This window comes from Aethalodelphis obliquidens, unplaced genomic scaffold (genome assembly GCF_003676395.1).
Source record: "Aethalodelphis obliquidens isolate GAN/ISIS:26980383/991018 unplaced genomic scaffold, ASM367639v1 scaffold8, whole genome shotgun sequence".
Lineage (NCBI taxonomy): Eukaryota > Metazoa > Chordata > Mammalia > Artiodactyla > Delphinidae > Aethalodelphis > Aethalodelphis obliquidens.
The window spans coordinates 18,117,946-18,140,280 of record NW_020837952.1 but is presented as its reverse complement, the minus strand read 5'-3'; the positions used below and the strand labels follow the sequence as shown (position 1 = coordinate 18,140,280).

Below are 22,335 nucleotides of genomic sequence, written 5' to 3'. Positions count from 1 at the left end.
TGTGTGTGTGTGTGTGTGTGTGTGTGTGTGTGTGTGTGTGTGTGTGTCCCAAGGAGGAGGAAGAAGATAATCTGAAAGTGGAAGCCTTTTTCAGGGACTTAAAGCTTACCCTGAACTCATCAGAATCTTCATAGCCTTTTACACTTTGCCCTGCTTGGTTTGGGCAGAGAGCCCAGATGCCACATCATTTTATAAGTTCTAAGTGAGCCAAAAGATCTACCCATCTTCACATAATTACTTCTCTTGTGCTACTATTACTAGCTTGGTTGGCAGTGAACAAATGAGACCCTTTCACTTGAATCAACCAAAATTTCATCCCTGGGTGGGGAACTCAATATTACAAGTGATTACAAGTTTGTGTATTTGTGTTTTCAAAGATCTTGCCACCCCAAATAGAAGAGTGGAACCATTAACAGACTATCCAAGTAAATAGTGAGGAGGGAAAAACCTCAGGTTCAAAGCACTAGTTGTTACTCTTTGAACATTCTTTACCTGCCCATGGCCTCTGATGGGGCTCCTTCTCCTTGGGCTGTCTTTGCACAGGGCTTGAGAGGACTCTTCTTGTTCCCCAGTTGGGACAGCAGTAAGTCTCCTGACATGGCAGGATCGCACAGAAAGTGATCTCTGGTACTTGGAAGGGAGGTTGTGTGGTTGCCACAGATGTATTAGGTGCTGCAAGGCATTGGACAGAGGGGAGGAGAGTGACAAGGTTAACCTGAAAGGCTGGTTCTTCTCTTGACAATTCACATGAAACCCAGGCTAGGTTTGAGGGTGAGGAATGTGACGATCTTACCCAAGGGGGAAGCTGTGGGTGGCAGAGCCGGATCCTGGGAGCTGGTGAGGTTGCTGGAGGAGGAGAACAAAATAATTAATGAAAGAGGCCTTCAAGAATCCTTCTCCCCAAAGGAAAACAAGACTGGAACTCTCACCTCAAAGGGAGACTTGGGGTACATCGGTCTTGATCTTTTAAGCTAAGTATGTAAAGGGAGACTATTGTCAAGCCACTGTTAAAAAAAAAAAAGAAAGAAAGAGTTATGTGGCAGATTTGATTCCAGATATATCTCACACAACCAGCTGGCCAGAGATGTCCTCTCCCAGGCTACACAGATGGGAGAGGAGAGGGCAGGCGGCCAGGGCTGACAGAAGTGCCATGGAAGCCAGCAGAGTTCTGCCTCTCAGCCCTGGTGAGAAAAAGCCCCCAATCTTCCCGGAGCTCAGAGGCTCCCTGGCTACTCCGGGCTGACGGATTTTTCCACAAAGCAGCCCCCTGGCCCTGGCAAGCTGTCTCAGAAACGTCTGTCACTAGTGGAAGATTACAAGAGGAAGCATGTAAATCACTGGAGGCAGCCCTCTGCTCCTTGCAGGAAAACTCAGAGCAAAGTTCATATCCCCCTGGTGGAGGGCATCCACACTGTGGTGTTGGGAAATGAAAGGCCACACAGGTTTAGTCAGCAGTAGGTGCCAAACCCTTTGGCCGCTTCTGACATCTTCCTGCTGCCTGTCTTTTCAGAGCACAATACACCAAATTGGACAAAGGAAGGAAAAAAGTACAATAAAGCATCTATTTCCACACTACATGAGTTCAAAATAATGAGTGTATCTTTCCCCCCAGTTATCAGCACTTATATAGCCAAAAGGAAGCTTACCTTAAAGGTCCTGAGCTTTGGGAAGCTCTTCCCAATATTGCTCACACATCCAAACACTCAGCATTCTCCTCTTTCGAGGGTGTCTCTAGAACTCTCTCTACAATCCCGCCGTGTGCTGGGCCTGACACAGGGGACCTTACGTGACCTCTTGCCGGCTTGATGTCACATCTGGTTCTCTAGACTCAACTCCTCATTAGTATTGATATCTTTCCCCACCGAAGGTCGTGGATTTACCATCATTAAATATACACAAAGAAATGTGCCACACATTTGAATTCTGCTCATGAGGAAAGGATCCCCAGAGTGTTCTCAGCAGCAGCTGGTTACTGCCCAGTGGGCACAGCCCTGCCTGGGAAAAGTGGTGCTGAGCTCCAAAGATGCCGTTAGACAGAATTTGTGGCGTCGCCCTGGCAACTACTTGCTGTGGTCCAGTCTCCCTGACTTTGTTCTCCCACATTCCCCATTTTCTATCTCCCTATTACTAATCCTTAAATACTCTTTCTGATTTGTTTACCATCTGCATCATTGCATGGCCTGGGCAACTTCTAGGATCATAGAATGAAATAGACATCTGCTTCTTTCTTTAGGGTTTTGACCCTTCTCAGGTACACCACAGGCTGGAAACAAGACAATAAGCCCAATACCTCCCATTTCTGGTCTTAGAGGTCAACAACATTGGAATTTGTACGATCTGATAAGCACATTTAAAAAGCAGTCTCTTCATATCAAAATTAGACTTCCTATAAGCTTTGCATTGGATTTTCATGGGAATCTGTGTCTCTAGAGAATGTTAAGCATGTCTGTGAAAAGTAGATGCTCACATTCTCCTGAGTTGGGAATCCCAGAAGAAGACAAGTTCACTTAGGAGAGTGAGAAAAGTACACCAGCTTCTACTGGGAATTCTATGTAGTGGTGTCAAATACTTGGGGATGCTTCCTGCAGTGGGCAGTAGCAAGTGAAAAGTTAAAATGCTGAGGGGAGAGAAGGGTACAGAGAGACCACAATGTCTCCTATAACTGAGAAGCTGCTTTGGATCAAGAAACTGGAAGCATCCTTGGGACCATCCCTTACTTAGCCTCTGAGGATAATTGTCTCCTCTGAGACAAGGCCCAGAAGCTAGTCCTTTTCCACGCTAACAAAGCATTTTTGGAGGGACAGATAAATACCCCTTCCACCATGTAAACAGACCGAAAACAAGAAGGCGAGGAGGACATAGGAAAGATGACCAGGGCTCAAAGGCTGAGGAGCCATCATAGCAGCAGCACGAGCCTGAAGACCAGAGACCTGATAAAGACCCCTCATCCCAGTAAAGGATGACCCCTCCTCCCTGCGAAGGAGGGATGGCAGTCAAAAGGCACGTGATGCTTGCGTAGCAAATGTATTTGCTTTAACTGCTTAGTGCATTTGGCTACCATTTCATCATATTGCGTATCTTGGGGTAATCTCAGTCTCTTTTGGTATAAAATCCAGAAGAATTCTAATAATATGAATATCCATGGGAGAGTGGATTGTACGTGATTACCTACTCACTCTTTTCGCCTAAGTAGATAGGAAGGAGAGCAAAGATTTTGAGAAAGTTATTTGCAAGGCTAAAAAAGATACACACACACATGCGCACACACACACACACACGAAAGGCACAGGGAGCTGGTAAGAAATATCAGTTGATTAAAAAAAAGATCATCCTTTATCTCATATTTAAGAGCAGAAAGCCTGTGCTTCTTTTCTTCAAAGTATGAGTTTATAAAGGGCTCCTGTATCTCTAAGCTAAATCAAAGGCCAATGTCTGGTTTAAAGGGCTCCTTGTCTTCAAAGTAAATAGAAAGTCAGTCCCCAGTTCATGTGTGAGAAAAGGGAGATGGGAAGAGAAAAAGAGCTTGACATAGCACAACACTGATGTTTTTCTTACCAAAATGCCATCACAGCAATGAGAGTTATAACCAAGGTCTGGAAAACCCAATTGGGACACGACTGTTTTTTTCCTGAAAAAGAAACCTATAAAAAATTCAGCAATGAGAAGTGAAAAATCAGTGATGCCAACTTTGAGAAGGATGCCTGAAGACTCACTCCCCAGGGGATCTTCGCTGCTCCCTTCAGCCTACATCTCCCTCCTCCTCTCTGCCTCTGAAAACAAAGTCCTTTCAAAGCCAAGTTCTTCCCTTTTCTTGGCACTCCAGGCTACACTCTCTCTTCCCTGCAGGACAACTGTCTGTGCCATTCATTAGTGCTTTTTCTTGAAGTTTTATGAGAGAAGACCTACCAGACAATATACTGTCAGAACCCAGAGGTCCATTTCTTTTAATAGGATACTTTTGAAAATCAAAAAGTCTTCAAGACATAATAGAATAAATCCCAATGGAAGAACTTCAGGCAGCATGACAAATTGTAGAAAAGATTTTTGTGGCATGAAATACTATTAATTACTCCTTAAATCATATACAGTTTTTTCCAATGCTGCCACCTATTTTTGAGGACTGTTCTGGGCCTATGTCTTATTTATTCTTATATCCATTCAACAAATATTCATTAAGCACTACTATGAGCAACGTTATAGGGGGATATGAAAATAAGTAAATTACACTCTCTAGGAAGTGAGTGAGACAAACCTTTAGGACTGGTACATATTGGCATTAAAAACTTGCACATAAGGAATGAGCCAAGAACCATAGGAGAGACAGCTGTGCAACTGGTGAGGAATCTCGCTGGAGATACGAGAGGCTTTCTGCCCAGTTAAATACGGTGCTCCTTAAATATGAGTTTCCTACTAATGCAATACAGAGTATTATGTTTGCTTCCTTCTGCGGGTACAGGATTGGAAGGGAATTGGAGGATGGTGGTAGTTAAGAAATAGTTTAAAATTGGTCTTTGAATTTCTTGGGCAGGTTATCTGCATAAAGAAAATGTTCTTCAATGTAATATCGGGGGTCGGGGGGGCGGAATTAACCACACGCTTTTTAACAAGTACCCAAATTTTAGGGTTATCATAACTGAGTCATCCATAAGTGCAGTAGGAAGCCACTTTGAATACCAAGAAGTGGATGGTTTATACCATTCCTACATCCCACTGGAACGGTTTTGAGGACATCCTAATAGTGTGCTGTGCAAAGAAAGAACTCAATGCAATGAAATTTGCTGAATTGATTAGAATTAAGTAGTATTAATCTCAGAATAAGAGCTTCCCCTTCCAACCTACTCCCCAAAGCTGCCAGATTATTTTAAGTCTCCATGCTTTTGCTCAAAAGCCTTTGACCTTGTATGGAAAATGGCCTAAGACCTGGGGTCAGACCTGGAGTCAAGCCCTGAACAAGTCATCTAAGTGTCATTGATCCTCATTTTCCTCATCAATAAAATAGGAAAGATAAAATCATACCTGCCTACCTTTCAGAGTTACTGGGTGGACCTGATTAACAGAGAAATGTTTCTCAAGTTCAAGTCTGCATGAGAATTACTATGGAGTTTGTTAAAAAATCTAAATGCCCTGAAAAATTCTGATTCAATAGGTTACCATGTAGTGTGAGTTGGGGGGCTGTGAATCTGTAAGAAGTGAGATAATGAAAAGTATCTGTGTTTGCTAATATGTTTAGAATAGATAACTAATAAGAACCTGCTGTATAGCACAGGGAACTGCACTTCACTGTACAGTAGAAACTAACACAACATTGTAAGACAACTATACCCCGATTAAAACAATAAATAAATAAATAAATTTAAAAATAAACATACTTATTGAGATGATACATCATTTATTCAGTATGATCCATTTGACCTCTATGTTACTAATTTTCATAATACCCTGAATTGTGGGGGGAGGCGGGCTCTCAGAAGAAGCCTGTGTTTGTTCCTTCCCTCTGTCCCTTCTCCACATACTCTGAATTTTTACTCGAACCCTGAGGTCTTTATCACCTCGCCCCAATCATCAACACACAGCAGGAATCACCCACCTACCTCTTGGAAGTAAAGAAAGAGAAGGAAAGGAGAGGAACCGTTTGGACTGGATGAGACCTGAATCTTCCTCCAGAATGAGCATCATCTTGGCCAGCATTGGCCCAGCCAGGCTTCTCACCATCAGGTAAAGCCCACCAACTGCTCATAGCCAGCACTTTGCTCATTAATGCCCCCACTCAACCCAGGAGGACCACTCTCCACCCATACACTTGTGTTTCAATGCTCCAAGGATCTTGGAGGCTTTGAGGAATAAAGGTTACCTAGGGGGTTGGTGTATGGAAGGGCAAGTTAACCTCGGAGAAATAGCCAAAACCTCCTAGAAAGACAGTACAGGGAGAGCAAAACACCACCATTCCTGTATTTTATCAAGCTCCCTGGAAGACTGATACATGCCAAAGTATGAGAACCACTGAAACAGTGGGTTTGAAAATACTAAATAGCGGTGGACACTTACATAGCACTTATGTGCCACACACTCTTGAGTGCTTTATGTATGCTAATTTATTTAACCTCACAGTAATCCTCAACTACTCTATAAGGCAAGTACTGTTATCATCCCTATTTTAGAGATGTGGAAACATGAGTCCCAGGAAGGCTAAGTTCCTTACTCAAGATCACACTGCTAGTAAGTCACAAAGCCAGGATTTGAACCAAAAAACACTTGGTTCCGGAATCTGTGCTCTTAACCCCAATGCCATGCTGCCTCCCTTTTCTGTCTGTAAAGAAAGGATGCACTATACAACTTAGATATTATTGTTATTATTCAAAAAGTCTTCATGGCTGCCAAATGAACTCCTTAACTGGTGATCCAGAAACAGCCTAACATATTTTCAGCCTTAACTTCGACTCTCCTCCCTAACAAACTCCCACCTAGTCCTTCAAGGAAGCTGGTGCCAGCTCCCAGACCTTGGCTTGTGCCATTCCATCTGAAACCTCTCCAGCAGCACCTGCTACTTTCTAGCCAAAGCTTACGCCCCCTTGAAGGCCCGGGTCCCATGATACTCCCACGGTGCTCTGAGCCTCTGCAATATTTATCACATCCGGGTACAACTGTTCTTTGTTTTCTCTTCTGATCTTCCCTGGCTACCTTAAAATTCTTTAGAAGGGGCCACATCTTACTAACTTTTGCATGCACAGGGGCGTAGGACAGTGACTGCATGAAGTCTCTGAATTGAATGGGTGCTCTTTAATGTCTGGATGTCCATATAAGTCCCTGAGCCTGTGTCCACACCCCAACTCCCCCACCACGCATACACCCAAGACACTGAATCTCTTAATGCTTTAAATTTAGATTGTGAGCCTTCAGGGAATATTTTCAGACTGGGCTCTCCATTCATTCATACATTTGACAAATATTTCTTGAGTACCTGCTCTGTGTCTGTTCCTGGGGACACAGAATGAGGAAGGCTGACACAGAGCCTGTTCTCATGGACCGTATGTTCTAGTTAATATTCTGAGAAAACTGCAAAATAAAGATTCTTTGTGTGCAAGATGGGTGCTACAGAGGTTGCACAGGAGCCAAATTGTACCAATCAGGGCCTCCATGGATGTAGATACAATTCCCTCTATCCCCTTAGTACAAAAAGCACCTTCCCTACAATATTTTTAGTATTTTGTGTTTATTGAGCAACCTGCTATGTGCTGGGCATTGTGCTAAGGGCTTTCGCTCATTTAATCCTATCAATACTCTTTGTAAGGTAGACATTATTATTATCTGTTTCCCAATGCAATTAAGTAAACTTGCCCCAAAACACTTCTACATATACATTTATCCATGTATTTATGCCTATTGGTATAGCAAGAAGCTTGTCCACAGCATAACATTTTAGTAGTTTTTAGTAGAATATTCAACTTTCTAAACCCTCTTAGAATAGTTCAATGACGTACAACATGAGGAGTAGAGAGTAAATTGCGACAATGGCCCAAACATCAGGTCAGCCCGTAACAGGATATAGGTTAAGGTCATAAATACCTTCCTCCGGGAAAGGCCACCTTTGGAAAACTAGTGGATCTGAGGGAGCGAGCTGAGGTTCACAGCTATCTATGAATGGCAGCTAGGAAGAGAGTATTGCAGCTTCTTCCTCACTGACACTTCTCTGCAATGGAGAGGGTGTCCTTTAAGTTAATAAATGATTAACCTTCACCTTTAATGTAAATGTTATCCTGTTTGATGAAATGCTCTATTCATTAATATAGCTTTCACATTTTATCCTTTGCAAGCAAGTGAATACCTAGTCTCCATTTGCATATATAGTACTAAATATCAAAGGGAAAAGGGATTTGTGGATTAACTGACATCCCTTTGAGATCTTCTGGAGACAAAGATAAGGGCCTGAGTCAAGTCAAGGCATCCACACAGATCTTGCAGCCCAGAGTCATCTGCTGATGAATTTCACCTGATGGGGACTATACACACAAAAAGCGGCAGAACAATATTTCTGAAATGAACAGGTTCTATACTCATATCTCTAAACTCCTCTTTGAAAAACCAGTTAATATCTATTAAAAGGATAATATTTAAATGCCGTAAGTGCATAAGGATGCCTAGGGAACCCATCAACAAATAAATGAAGAAAAAAATTCCTGATCAATTTTTCTAAAGACTATTTGAATAGAAAATATCACCTCTGTTCATTATAAATTTAAGTCTATTTACCTTGCTGGGTTTTTTGGGAATGGTCCTTTTTGGAGAAGATGCACTAAGAGCTCTGCTACATTTGCTTTAAAAAGAGAAAGAGAAAATTAGTTTTGATTCAGCTGCCTCTCCAAGAGTTATATGACAAAGGCCCAGACTGTCACTAACAAAGCAGTATGCTTTTTTTTTTTATTATTATTCAGTGGTAATTTAAAAAAGGAAGAGTCGAGGCAACTGAGAGTTCTTTTTGTGCACAAGAAACTTAGTAAGTATAAATAAATGCATTAAAAGTTACATTTCCCTTTTTCTCAAAATATATCAGAAAATGTGCACGTGCCTCCTTAAGTAATAAAAAAAATAGAATAAAAGTTTTTTCCCTGAGGACCAAACATGGTTCTCTAAATTTAGAAATGGCCACCTTTCCTCCTCAAAGGAAAGGCCACCCTTTTGTTAAAATGTAGCACTTCCTATAATCACTGCTCTTAAACAGATGCATTATATTTTGTTTTATTTTAAAAGCAGCAACAGGAAAAGTAAGAAAATTATCACATAAAACAACTGTGTTCCAAAACATTCTGAAAGAAGAATAGGGACTTAATTAAAAGAAAGTAATGGTTGCTGCTTGGTAGAACAGACCATTCAGAGTGATCTAGTTATGGAAAGACCCCATTCTCTCCTTTCTCCAGATTTCTATGGCAATCCTGGAAGTACCTGATCGAGCTCACTTCACTGGCAGAGGACTTCCAACTACTGAGCCGCTTCAGCCTGGCCAGTCTTCTGTTCCATATTTCTAACTCTTCTATTCTTTCTTCAAGGTTGTTGGTTAGTTTGCAAAGCTGCTTCACTGCACCCACATTTTCCATAAAGATCTGGTCCTAAAAATGAAAAATTCAGAGCACATACAGTTTGAGACCACTAGACAACTGTCCATGGCCCATCCAAAGACAGCTGGAAAACTCCATTGAAAACGGCTACATACACACACACACACACACACACACACCCAGCCTCACGTTCATTCAAGATAAATCTGGAGGCTTGAAATTTAAAGTGGTCTTGCCAAACTTCTGGCTATGTAGTAAAACTGCTTATGTTCAATTTGCAATAAAATGGAAATATGTCTTTGTATTCCAAGAGAGAGAACAGAGCTGAAGGACACTGTCAAGTTTCCAATCCAAAGATTTACTTTCAGTGGCCATTATGCTCTATTTAAAACTCATGTAAAGAAAGTCAGAACAGGCTTCTGAATGTTGATTTGTGTTTGCATCACTAAATCAGAAGGAATGACTTCAGTTCTCCCTGGTAAAATGTGCATCAAATTGCTCAGGTGAAGGAGGGAGGAAAGAAGACCTGGGCTTTTCTCTGAGTTCTGCCACCTGCTAGATGTGAGATCCTGGGTAAAATGTAACAACTTCTCTGAGCTTCAGTTTCTTCATTTATAAATGAGAGGATGATTCTTGAGATGTTGATTTCTGTCTTAATATCCCATAAGCTATTACATGCAATTTACATTTTAGCTTAAACAAAATTTAAAATAACAGCACTTAATTCTTCCTATTCAAAGAAAGTTACTGACATGTCAGAAAGAGCAAGAAAGGAGAGATCAACCAAAACCACAGGGATCCAGACACCCCTTCCCCCACCCACACACGTCAGTTGTTTGGGGAACATGTGTGTCTGTTTCTTAGCCATACAAAAATCCTGGAAAGCTCTCATCAACTCACACCCCAATCCCATAACCACTCCTCTTCCCCACCCCTCTGTGTTTACAAGTTTAGAATGTCATGGCATTCTTTGGGGCTCATAGAGGCTGGTCCACTGTTGTAAAGTGATGAGCTCAAGGCCAAAATAGAAAGACTGTTTTGTGGCTGGGGATCAAACTCAGGGCTGTGTGTCTCTGAGATTCTCATCATGCAAACCGAAGTTTTCTGGGTTTCAAACACTGTAAAGCAACCACTTGGAAAGGATTCAGAAGCTGAATGTTATAGATTTAAGGCTTAGTTCATAGAGTTTAAAGGCATACACACTGGTATAAAACACACTGGTAAAGGTAAGTATATAGTCAGTTTAAGAATACTCTAATACCATTATATAATGGTATATAAATCACTTAACTCTAGCATAAAGGTTAAAGGACAAAAGTATTAAAAATAACTATAGCTTCAATAATCTGTTAATGGTACACACATAAAAAGAGGTAAATTATGACACCAAAAGCATAAAACATGGGGTGGGGGGGGAGTAAAAGGGAAGAGTTTTGTATGTGATCAAAGTTAAATTATTATTGGCCTAAAATAGACTGTTAAATCTATAAAATATTTTATGTAAGCCTCATGATAATCACAAAGCAAAACCTACAGTAGATACACAAAAGGTAAAGAGAAGAGAATCAAAGCATAACACTACAAAAATCACTGATTCACAAACGAAGACAGCAAAGGAAGAAAAGAACAAATGAACTACAAAACAGCTAGAAAACAATAAGATGATCATTTAAAGAAGAATTAATAAAAATCTTTCTCAAACTCCTCCAAAAAATGGAAAATCCATCCACTACGAACTCATTTTAAAAGGCCATCATTACCCTGATACCAAGGCAAGATAAGAACACTACAAGAAGAGACAATTACGGGTCAATATCCCTGATGAACATACATGCAAAAGTCTTCAACAAAATATTAGCAAACTGAATTCAACAATACATTAAAAGAATCATATGTCATGATCAAGAAGGATTTATTCCTGGGATACAAGAATGGTTCAATATATGCAAATCAATCAATGTGATACACTCCACTAACAAAATGAAGGATAAAACTTATATGGTCATTTCAATAGATGGAGAAAATTCAACATCCTTTCATGATGAAAACTCTCAACAAATTAAGTCTGGATAAAATATACCTCAACATAATAGAAGCCATATATGACAAGACCACAGCTAACATGTACACTTAATGATGAAAAGCTGAAAGCTTTTCCTCTAAGGTCAAGAACAAGACAAGACATGCCCACTCTCCCTGTTTCTATTCAGCACAGTACTGGAAGTCCTAGACAGAGCAACTAGACAATAAAAAGAAATAAAAGGCATCCAATTTGGGAATGAAAAAGTAAGACTGTTTCTGTTGAAGATGATATCTTGGATACAGAAAATCCTAAAGACTCCATCAAAAAGTAGAACTAATAAGTGAATTCAGTAAAGTTGTAGGATGAAAAATCAACTTACAGAAATAAGCTAGTTTCCATACACTAATAATGAACAATTTGAAAAAGAAAGAATCCCATTTACAATAGCATTAAAAACAATGAAAAATACTTAGGGATAAATTTAACCAATGAGGTGAAATATCTGTACACTGAAAATTATTAGACATTGGTGAAAGAAATGATGAAGACACAAATAAATGGAAAAATATCCTGTGCTCTTGGATTGGAAGAATTAACATTGTTAGCACGTCCATCGTACTCAAAGCCATCTATAGATCCAATGCAATCCCTGTCAAAATTCCAATGGCATTTTTCACAGAACTAGAAAAACTAATCATAAAATTGGTACAGAACAACAAAAGATCCCAAATATTCAAAGCAATTCTGAGAAATAACAAGGCTGGAGGCATCACACTTCCTGATTTCAAACTATAATACAAAGCAGCTATCATAATCAAAACAGTATGGTACTGGCATAAAAATAGATACATAGACCAGGAAGGACAAGGAAGTCAAGAATACTCAATGGGGAAAAGATATTTTCCTCAATAAATGGTGTTGGGAAAATCTGATATTTACATGCAAAAGAAATTGGACCTCTATCTTACACCACTTACAAAAATTAACTCAAAATGTGTTAAAGACTTAAATGTAAAACTGTAAAACTCCTAGAAGAAAACAGGGAAAAATCTCCTTGTCTTGGCAACCATATTTTGGACAAGACCAAAAGTACAATCCACAAAAGCAAACAAACAAAACAAACAAAAGTGGGACTACATCAAACCAAAACTTCTGTGTAGCAAACAAAATAACCAACAAAATTAAAAGGCAATCTACTGAATGGGAGAAAATACTTGCAAGCCATATACCTGATAAGGGTTTAATGTTCAAAATATATAAGGAATGCATACAACTCAATAGCAATAAACAAATATTCCAGTTTAAAAATGGGCAGAAAACCTGAATAAATATTTTTCCAAAGAAGACATACAAATGGGCAACATGTACAAGAAAAGACACTCAACATTACTAATCAGGGAAATGCAAATAAAAACCACAATGAGATATCACCTCACACCTGTTAGGATGGCTATTATCAAAAAGACAAGAGAGAACAAAGATCTGGAAAAAAGGGAATCCTTCTGTTGGTGGGAATGTAAATTGGCATAGGCACCATGGCAAACAGCTTGGAAGTTATACAAAAGTTAAAAATAGAACTACCCTATGAATATGATCCAGCAATCCCATATCTGGGTATATGTCCAAAGGAAATGATATCACTATCTCAAAGAAATATCTGCACCCCCATGTTCGTTACAGCATTATTCACAATAACCAAGATATGGAAACAACCTAAGTGTCCATCAATGGATGGATGAAGAAAGTGTGTGTGTGTGTGTGTATACATATGTATTATTCAGCTATGATAATGAAGGACATTTTGCCATTTGTGACAACATGGATGGACCTGGAAGGTGTCATACTAAGTGAAATAAGTGAGACACAGAAATATAAGTACTGTATAATATCACTTATACGTGGAAACAGAAGAGATTGGTGGTTGCCAAAGGTTGAGACAGTGGGGGAAATGAGGAAATGTTGGTCAAAATGTACAAACTCAGTTTAGGATGAATAAATTCTGGGGATCTAATGTGCAGCATTGTGACTATAATTAACAATACTATATTATATACTTGAAAGTTGGTAAGAAGTAAATCTTAAATGTTCTCACCACACACACACACAAAATGTAATTATATGAAGTGATGTGTATGTCAACTAACCTTATTGTGGTACTCATTTTGCAATATATAAGTTTATCAAATCATCACGTTGTACACCTTAAACTTACCCTGTGCTGTATGTCAATTTTATCTCAACAAAGCTAAAAAAATGTAGCTGTATGGGAGGAGAGTTTTTTTAAATAAAACAAGATTGGACGTGAATTAATAACTGGAATCTGAGTGAAATGTATAAATGTGTTTCAATACTATTCTCTCTTATTTTGTATATGTTTGAAATTTTTCATTAAAAATGTTAAAAAATAAGGGCTTCCCTGGTGGCGCAGTGGTTGAGAGTCCACCTGCCGATGCAGAGGACGCAGGTTTGTGCCCCGGTCGGGGAAGATCCCACATGCCGCGGAGTGGCTGGGCCTGTGAGCCATGGCCGCTGAGCCTGCGCGTCCGGAGCCTGTGCTCCGCAACGGGAGAGGCCACAGCAGTGAGAGGCCCGCGTACCGCAAAAAAAAAAAAAAAAAGTTAAAAAATAAATAAATCACAAAACAAAAACAAAGCAAAAAAAAAAAAATCTCTTGACACAAGCTGTTCTAAATTTTCTAATTCTGGTATAGATTTTCCTTCTAAATTTGTTTTATAAAAATAAGGCAGAAATCATGAAGATAAGAATGACTTTCTATGGTTGTAAATCATAGTAAATGTCATATGACTATTTACTGTGTTTAGTAGAAAGCCTTATAGTAGAATTATAACTGTAATATTTAGAGTCGGTCACATGGTCAGTCGATGTCCACCCAGCAGTCCAGCACAGGTTCCCAGCCATCATCTCTGACTCCTTCCCCCACAGGAAATCCATCACACAGTGCTGTCAGTTCAGCATCCTACATCTCCTGAATCTACCTACTTCTCTCCATCCTCACTGGCACTACCATACCTAATAATATTTTTAATTTCTCTTGGCAACTGGCTCCCTTTTTTCCTCTCTCTTTTAAAAAAATGTTTGCTTGATACAGTAATTTGTGATTTAGCTCAAACCAAAGCAGACAGTGGAGAATGATATTAATGTCCCCTCTAAAACACAGTCAGTTCTTTCTGCCATGTCTCCCCACAGGACTTTTAATGCTGCTAATGGCATAGAAGCGATCGCTGCAATTGTCCAGTTATGTGTCAATAATGATGATAAGCCAGCTCTGATTTCTGCAACTCAAATATGACAACACCATACATCTTCCCAGTAGATTCAACGGGAATGAAGATAATTCATGTGTTTTCCTATCTAAGAGGAAATAGAGGTGGAGAGGGAATTTACTACTACCTTCCTGATAGTAATGATGGCCCTGACTTTATGGATCCAATCGGAGGTTACCAAAAAAATTAATTTCTAGGACATGTTATTGGGATTGCTTCTTATTAAAAGACTTCTGATTTCTTGTCCTCTATCATCACAGTAAAGTCAGTACAAATATGTTCAAAAACATAATCTAGAGTTTTCTGAAAATAACCTTTTCAATGCAAGTGGTGAGGTCTCCATGGGTTCATTTTAACCATGAATGTGCACCTAGATGCCTCAGGAACTTTTTCTAAGTGTCCAACTCGCAGATAGAGGTTCGTATTCGTTAGGACAGAGAAGGGCATAAGGCTGGGGCATTTTGAAAAGCTTCCCCATCTGACACCCACTGTTGGTTAAGAACTATTTTATAATTGAATCTAATTTAATTAATCAACTCTGTCCAGTTATTATTAACCATTTCAGATGGAATCCACTACCTCAACTAAAATGTAGCTTTATAATTGTGATGTAAAAATGATTAAACCAGCTTGCCACCAAAAATTGCTCATGAGATTGGGTTTGGGGGCAGTGGCAACTGCTTCAAATCACATGAGAATCTTCACCCACTGTTTAAAAGACTTGCTTTGGGGTGAGGGGACTTATGGACAGCGTGAGCATATTTTTTGAAAGGACACGTAGGGCAGTTTGGCAAGTATAAGTGCACAGGAAAACAGGGAGGTGTTTGTGAAATCAGAGACATTATTTAGCTTAACGTGTGTCTCTGTTGAAGCCTCTCCTTTCACATAGACCCCTTCACACGCTGTGCTCTAATCATATTGAACCCTGTGCCGGTCACAGAACATGGATCATGTATCCCCTCGTCTCTGCCTGCTCCCTCTGCCTAAACCAGCTGTCCTCCCTCTCCGCCCACCTTCCTTTCACTTGGTGTCATGTTTACCAGTGTTACAAACCCCTGGAGACAGGGCCGGCCTCTTGTCCACAGCAGATTCTCCAGCACAGGGCAGTAACACAGGACAGACTTGAAGATTAAATGAGTGAATATTCTTACAGTGGTGATGCATGCCCTGAGGCACTCATAACCTTGCTCTCCGGTGAAATTGAAGAAAGTGGCCAAACGTCCAGTTTATTTTTTTACCTGAGGTTTTTCTCAGAAAAGCAAAGTCTATATTCCAAATTCCCTTTCCACGTTAGGAAATGCAGGTGAACTAAGGAAAGAAACACTAGTGTTCAACATCCTCAGTGCGATGGGCTAGTGACTCTCTTGTAACCAGCCACGTGGCCTCCACTGATGGAAACAGATGACCGTCCCTTCAGTTCCCCTTCATCCCCTAGGAAACACTTAGACTCTGTAGAAGGCAGTTTGCAAGCTCCTGGGTCCCTTGCAGGACTGACGATAAATGAGCCCCAATGCTGGGGAGCAGCCAGGCAGTGGACTTGATTTCTCCTCTCTTTGGGAACTACAGCTTGTCCTCTGTCCAAAAACCGAGTAAGGGTAACAAAGCCTGCGAGCAAAGAATGCTTTGAGAAGTTGAAATAGGCTCTTCTTTCTTTTCCAGTGAGAGTCACAGACTTGAAAATCTCTCCTTGTGGCATCTGATGTTGCATGGACTGATGTTTTTATGATAAAATCATGGGACTAAAACAGCCTGTAATTGAGTATTATGAAAGTGATTGTCAAAGGGAGAAAAACGGTCTTTTAGCCAATGGGTGTGCCTGGCAATTGTTTAGGCTTTGGATAAACTCAGCTTTAGATCTTTGTCCAAGAGTGTACAAAGCTCACCAGGCCTTGACATGGATTTAAAAAAAAAAACTAGAATCCTCAAACCAGAAAAGCAGGCTGCTGAGATGGTGTAGGAGCTCAGACTTCAGCTGAACTTCCCACAGATCCCTGGAGGTGAGCTTTCCCTCCCATGCAGAGTTCTCTTGCAAAGAGGACAACTCCTGGGCTCATTTCCCTGGATGTTGTATTTTGACCTCTGCCTTAAATGGGGAGAGCACAAGTTCATAAAACTGTTTCAAATTATGTGTTTTAATTGTTGCCCTTTGTTTGCTTTAGAACTCTTGCTTAATTTTTGTTATCTCAGTTTAACTGTAATTTTCTGTGGAAGGGCTTGAGTCCTTTGACTGAGGCAAGTTTCCAGTTGAACTAACACATGGCACCGTTTATTGTAATTCTTTGATTTCTTCTCTTTCTGGGTGACCAATGAGCTCCTTTTGAGGGCAGTGTCTTAGGGCCAACTCAGTACCTGGCACACGTAGCTCAATATTCAGCTAACGAACAGAATCAATAGTTCTTTATCAAGCACCTATGATGTGCTAACCACTGTCTTAAGTACAGGGAGAAAACAATTAGATAAGGTGGACAGGATCTCTGCCCTCATAGAGCATGTTTCCTTAGTGGGGAGATTGGCCAAGAGCAAGTAAACCAGAAGTATATGATATAGTTTTAAGTTGTAATTAGCACCAGGAAGGAAACCATTGAAAGAGAAAATAATTGTTACTATCTTAAGCCATTGCTATAGTTTGGTCTATTTTATCTTTGAGAGCACTGGGAAAAAATAAAATAACAGCATCAAGTGGAAAAGTATATTCTCATCCTGAAAAAGACAGGTAACCCAATGGAAAACTGGGCAAACAATTCATAGAAGGAGAAATCTGAATAGCTAACATAAGAAAGAGATGCACAACTTTGTTACTCATCAGAGAAAGACAAATTAAAACAGTAAGATACCACTTTACCCCAATTAGGATTGAAAAATTTAGAAAGTCTGATAATGTCAGGTGTTGATGAGGATACAGAGAAGCAGTCAACCTCATGTGCTGCTGTTATGAGTTGGAGCTGACCAACAATCTGACAGCATTTCATAGAATTAAGGCTGTGTGTATCCTATACCCCACCTCCAGTATGCGTGCCAGAGAAAACCTCCCACAGGTTCACAAGGAGGCCTGTGTGAGAACGTTCATCACTGCACAGTTGTGGTCAGCAGAGTTGGAAGAGGCCATCACTCGAGGAGGAGAACGTAAGGACATATGCCAAGGAATTCCACGTATCAGACTCTGAGCAGATGTATATAATTCAAAGAAATTTAAAACAGATTCAAAAACAACACTAATAATGTTCCAGAAAGCCTGACTATCCAAGGATATATATGAAACACATTAGCGTGGCTGCCATCGTTGTGGGGAGTTGGATGGAAGAGGAAATGAGAATGCAGAGAAGAAAAAATGTAATGAAGAAAAAGAGCAGTACAAAGAAGAGGGTAGTACCTCCACTCTAAAGTTCCAATAATAAAGAGGAAAGAGGAAAATCTACCGGAGAAAAAAAAAAAAAAAATGAAAGAGATTTCACATCTTGAGAGCTACCACTCTAGTCCAAAGTTTATTTACTTACTCTCAGTGCTCTTACTCAGTTTGAGTAGCTTGAAGGCAGTGACAGACTCTGAATATCTGAGACCGAGCTCAGTAGACTGGGAACTTCATGGATGAAGCCCAAGGGAACTAAACTATACCTACAGGGAGGAAGAAGTTCTGACCTAGTGGCCAGATTTCACAGGTGAAGAAAAGACAGCATCATCAGAAAGGGACTGAAGTATCCTTAAACACTTTATAAGAAATTACTAAAAAATAGTCTCTTTGAAAACTTTGGCAAAGTTCAGCCATTTTAACTAAATTCCACTTTGGTAAATAAAATGTGAAATTCCAGGTACTCAATCATTGAAGGCCTGAATAAACGGGGCTATCTGATGTTCAAAGCATTGCCATCACCTTCTGACACAATATTTAAATTGCAGTTTTAGATGTCTGGAACAATTATCCTTTTCCCAACATTTTATAACTAAAATTTCCAAGCATACAGAAAAGTTTTTAAAAAATTGTAGAGTAAATGCCCATATACCCCCACCACGTAAATTCCACAATTAACATAGTGCTCTATTTCCTTTATCACACGTCTCTCCATCTGTCTGTCCATCCATCAACCCATCTTGTTTAAATGCATGGAAAAAAATAAATAGCAATTACTTTTTAAGAAGACATAACTACAGAAAGAAATTTTCCAAGAAAACAATAAATGGCATATTTCTCTCTAAAATTTAGAAACAAGAGAATTTTCTCCCTGCTGCCAGTGTAAGAAGTTCCTGGGAAAGAAGATGATCTACAAACAGGTGATCAGTTGTTAAAATATCCAGGGTTGGTTTTAATAGCATATTAACTCTAATCCTTCGGCTTGGAGTCAAATCAATCAGTGAGTGCAACAGCGAATACTAACCTCCTGTGGGGAACATCACTGCAACTAATGAATGAATTTTATTTCCTCTCTTGATGAGAAAAGAAGGGACTTTTAAACTAACTGCTGAGTAGGACCTTTAAAAAAAAAAACATTTAGATTCTGGGCTGGCTATATGAACTTAAACTAATATAATTTTTTATAACTCAGTTTTTCTATATTTAAAAATGAAAAATAGTATTTGTCACTCTATAAAAAAAAATAAGTCATTTCAGAGACACCCAAAGTGGTGGTATCTTTGAGCGGCACCTGAAAAAAATGTATTAACGATTAACCATTTATCAGTTATACTGTGTTGTGGACCTAAAAGTTGTGGTCCTAAGAAGATCTGCATTAAAAAAAATTCATTTATGAAAGCAACTGCTTCATTGGGGGAAAAAGTGATTAAGGTAGAATTCCAACTCACCATACTAAAGTTAGTTTACTGTAGAACTGTAAAGAATAAAATAATTTGTCTTGAATAGCTTTAAAGATGACCTTATAATCCCCCACACTGGCTGAGCCAAGTTCTGGACAAACTTTTATCTGATGCTGAAATTCATGCTCTTAAACTGGCGTGCCTTGTACAATCAGGGAATTTTTAATCATCAAAGAGATTTCGGTGAGGTTCATTTTCCTCCCATCTCCTCCATCTCCTCCCCATTTCCTTATCGATCCTCTCTGCCCACTTGGCTTTTCGACACTGTGTTTGCCCCATGTTCTCCTCCTACCTTCACCCAATCCTTCAGCCTTCCCAGGGCCTCTCTTTCTCCTATAGACCCTCCTGGAAGTGTTCTGCTGTCTTTAGCCCTCTTTGTTTCTCATCCTATATGAACTCGAGCGCCTGCTGGGCCAGGCAGGTAACAGGAAGCAGAGGGCTTCCCTGGTGGTGCAGTGGTTAAGAATCCGCCTGCCAATGCAGGGGACATGGGTTCAAGCCCTGGTCCGGGAAGATCCCACATGCCACGGAGCAGCTAAGCCCGAGCACCACAACTACTGAGCCTGTGCTCTAGAGCCCGTGAGCCACAACTACTGAGCCCATGCACCACAACTACTGAAGCCCACGTGTGTAGAGCCCGTGCTCCGCAACAAGAGAAGCCATGACAATGAGAAGCCCATGCACCGCAAGGAAGAGTAGCCCTCGCTCGCCGCAACTAGAGAAAGTCCATGCGCAGCAATGAAGACCCAACGCGCCAAAAATAAATAAATAAAATAAATAAATTTTTAAAAAAACACCAAAAAACCAGGAAGCAGAGATGTGAGGCTGCCGAAGCCCCTCTGGGGGAGTCGCTTCTCAGCACCACGTCACCAGATCTGATGTTTCAAGGGAACTGGAAATCCAAAATTTGTGTGAAGATCTCCTAATTTTTAAAGGTAAGCAACACATTTGAAAATTTTTAAAACACCGTGAGGGAAAAACGTCTGCAGGCCAGACTGGGCCACAGGCTTCCCATCTGTGACCTGCATCCATGACCTTTTGCTTATGAATTAATATCTTCACCCCTGTCTGTAGCTCCCCCTTGACCCCCAACTTCTCTCTCATGTTCCACACTCCCAGTCACCTCTGGATGTTTTCATCTGAATGTTCAGCTGACATCTCAAACTCGAAACTGAACCCATCTTTTCCCCTAGAAAACCACTTCTCCTTCAAACTCCCTTACGTTGATAGAACCACGTCTCTTCCTTTCACTGAGATTCAAAAACTCATGCATTAACATAAAGTCTTATTGAGAACCCACGAGGTATCAGATACTGTTCTAAACAACACAGGATTGACAAGACACATTCTCTGACCTCAAGAAGCTCACAGTCCAGTGGAGGAGATACCAAATAGAGAATGACAACACAATGTGATGCATACTCTAGAAGCTGTCTATCCAGAGGCCTAAGGCAGTGTGAGGACAGGAGCAATCCAGGCATCACGGAATTCATTCACTCGATCCACCAAGATATGTTGAACTCCTCCAGTACTCTAAGCCCTGGGGTTAACACCTCATATAAAGTATTGGAGGTACAGTTTTGAAAAATATAGAAGATTTTTTTGTTCTCATACAACTACCCAGGGAGACTGGCAAAAAACAAGTAGGCAAGTAAACAAGATCATTTCCGTTAGGGACAGAAGTCTCCAGGCTGCTGTGAGCAAGTCTGCAGTGTATCCCCTGCACAGAGACCCAGCTGAGGGGGAGGACGAGGTCTGCGCCAGCCAGAGGGAGCTCCTTTTTCTAATTACTGCAAAGGCACTCTACACCCTCGCGGTGGCCCTGGATCTTACAAGGTGAAATCGAGTGCCATGGAGACTCTTAGACAAGGTGGTCAGGGAAGGTCTTGCTTTGCAATCCAAATGATGAGATCATCTGAAGGGAGAGTCTTCGTGGCAGAGAACAATCAACAGAACAGCTCGAGGCAGAAACAAACTTGGAGTGTGAGGAACAGAAAAAAGGCTGGCGGGGGAGCAGCTAGGAACAAGACTGTGCGTGTGTGCGCAGACACATCATATTCTGAAGGTGTTTGGGGGTTGGGGGGTATGAGTGTTAGGAAATGAGTCAGAAAGAGAAGATTCCATCCAGATTGTGGAGGGTTATGATAATAAGCCAGTGAAGAGCCAAAACTGGGAAAGGGAGATTATAGGATCAGAGATTCGTTTTGTTTTGGTTTGAAGGAAAATGATTCTACTGGCAGCTAGCTGGTCAGTTAGGAGGTTGTTATAATAGCTAGGGATAAAAATGGAGAAAATAAAGAGAATAAAGAAAGAATGTGATATACAAGAGATAGTACCTCAGTAAGAACAGCAGGACTTGTCTAACTGGACCCCGTGGATGAGAAAAAGGAAGGCTTGGGAGGCCTCTTGTGATGCTCTCCCCACTGCCGCCAGCTACACCCTCAGTCCCCACGGTCCACCAATGTCTTCCTTCCCTTGTCTCTCCATCTCCCCCCTTCCTTTCCATCTGAGAACACTTGCCTAGTCTCCAGAGAGCCTCTCTCCTTCCTCTGAACTGATGCGGCACTTTATGCATCCCACAGATTTATGACGTCTCACGTTGTAACTCAGAGCATTATTTCTTGTGTACCTGTCACATCATCCTGCTTAGACTGTCAGCTACTTGAAGATAGGAACCAAGTGTTATTTACCCTTTCATGACTCAAACAGACAATCCCTGCCACATTATGGTTGCAGGAAAAATAGAATCAATGAGTAAAAAGTAGCCACATACTAAGTTATGGCAGGGCGGCTTGTGACATGCAGTCTTAGAAACACACACATACAGATTATTCAAGGCTAGTGAATGATAAGATGAACCTCATCTTTACATAGACTCGGTTGTGAATTTGTTTAAGGCAGTTCTTACATTTATTGTGTGCATTTTTCTTACACCAAGTACACCTAATAATAATGCTCAGGAAATGTAACCACCTGTTCTCAAATAATCACAGAAACAAAATTTAAAAGTTGCCAAGTAAAGAGATAGATGAACACGCCAAAAAGCAGAGCCCCAGTGGTCGAATGCAGGAGGAGACGATGGTGTCCACTCTAAGGCCCCCTTGCTCTCAGTATCAGCCCCGAGTCCTTTCAGTCTACCTCCCCTGGCTGAACTTTCACTGGGCCACACGAA

At 40.6% G+C, this 22,335-nt stretch overlaps 1 protein-coding gene across 1 annotated transcript in view; it reads right to left on the bottom strand.

Moving 5' to 3' along the window:
- MYRFL (myelin regulatory factor like) overlaps positions 1-22,335 on the bottom strand; it is a 117,482-nt gene that overhangs the window by 13,049 nt on the left and 82,098 nt on the right. Inside the window, exons 14-19 of the mRNA XM_027106999.1 lie at positions 8,938-9,101; positions 8,248-8,311; positions 3,556-3,641; positions 930-1,004; positions 794-846; positions 493-672 (exon numbers count right to left, since the gene is read on the bottom strand). Of these exons, the coding sequence (XP_026962800.1) occupies positions 493-672; positions 794-846; positions 930-1,004; positions 3,556-3,641; positions 8,248-8,311; positions 8,938-9,101 (622 nt within the window). The remainder of the gene's footprint in view (positions 1-492; positions 673-793; positions 847-929; positions 1,005-3,555; positions 3,642-8,247; positions 8,312-8,937; positions 9,102-22,335) is intronic.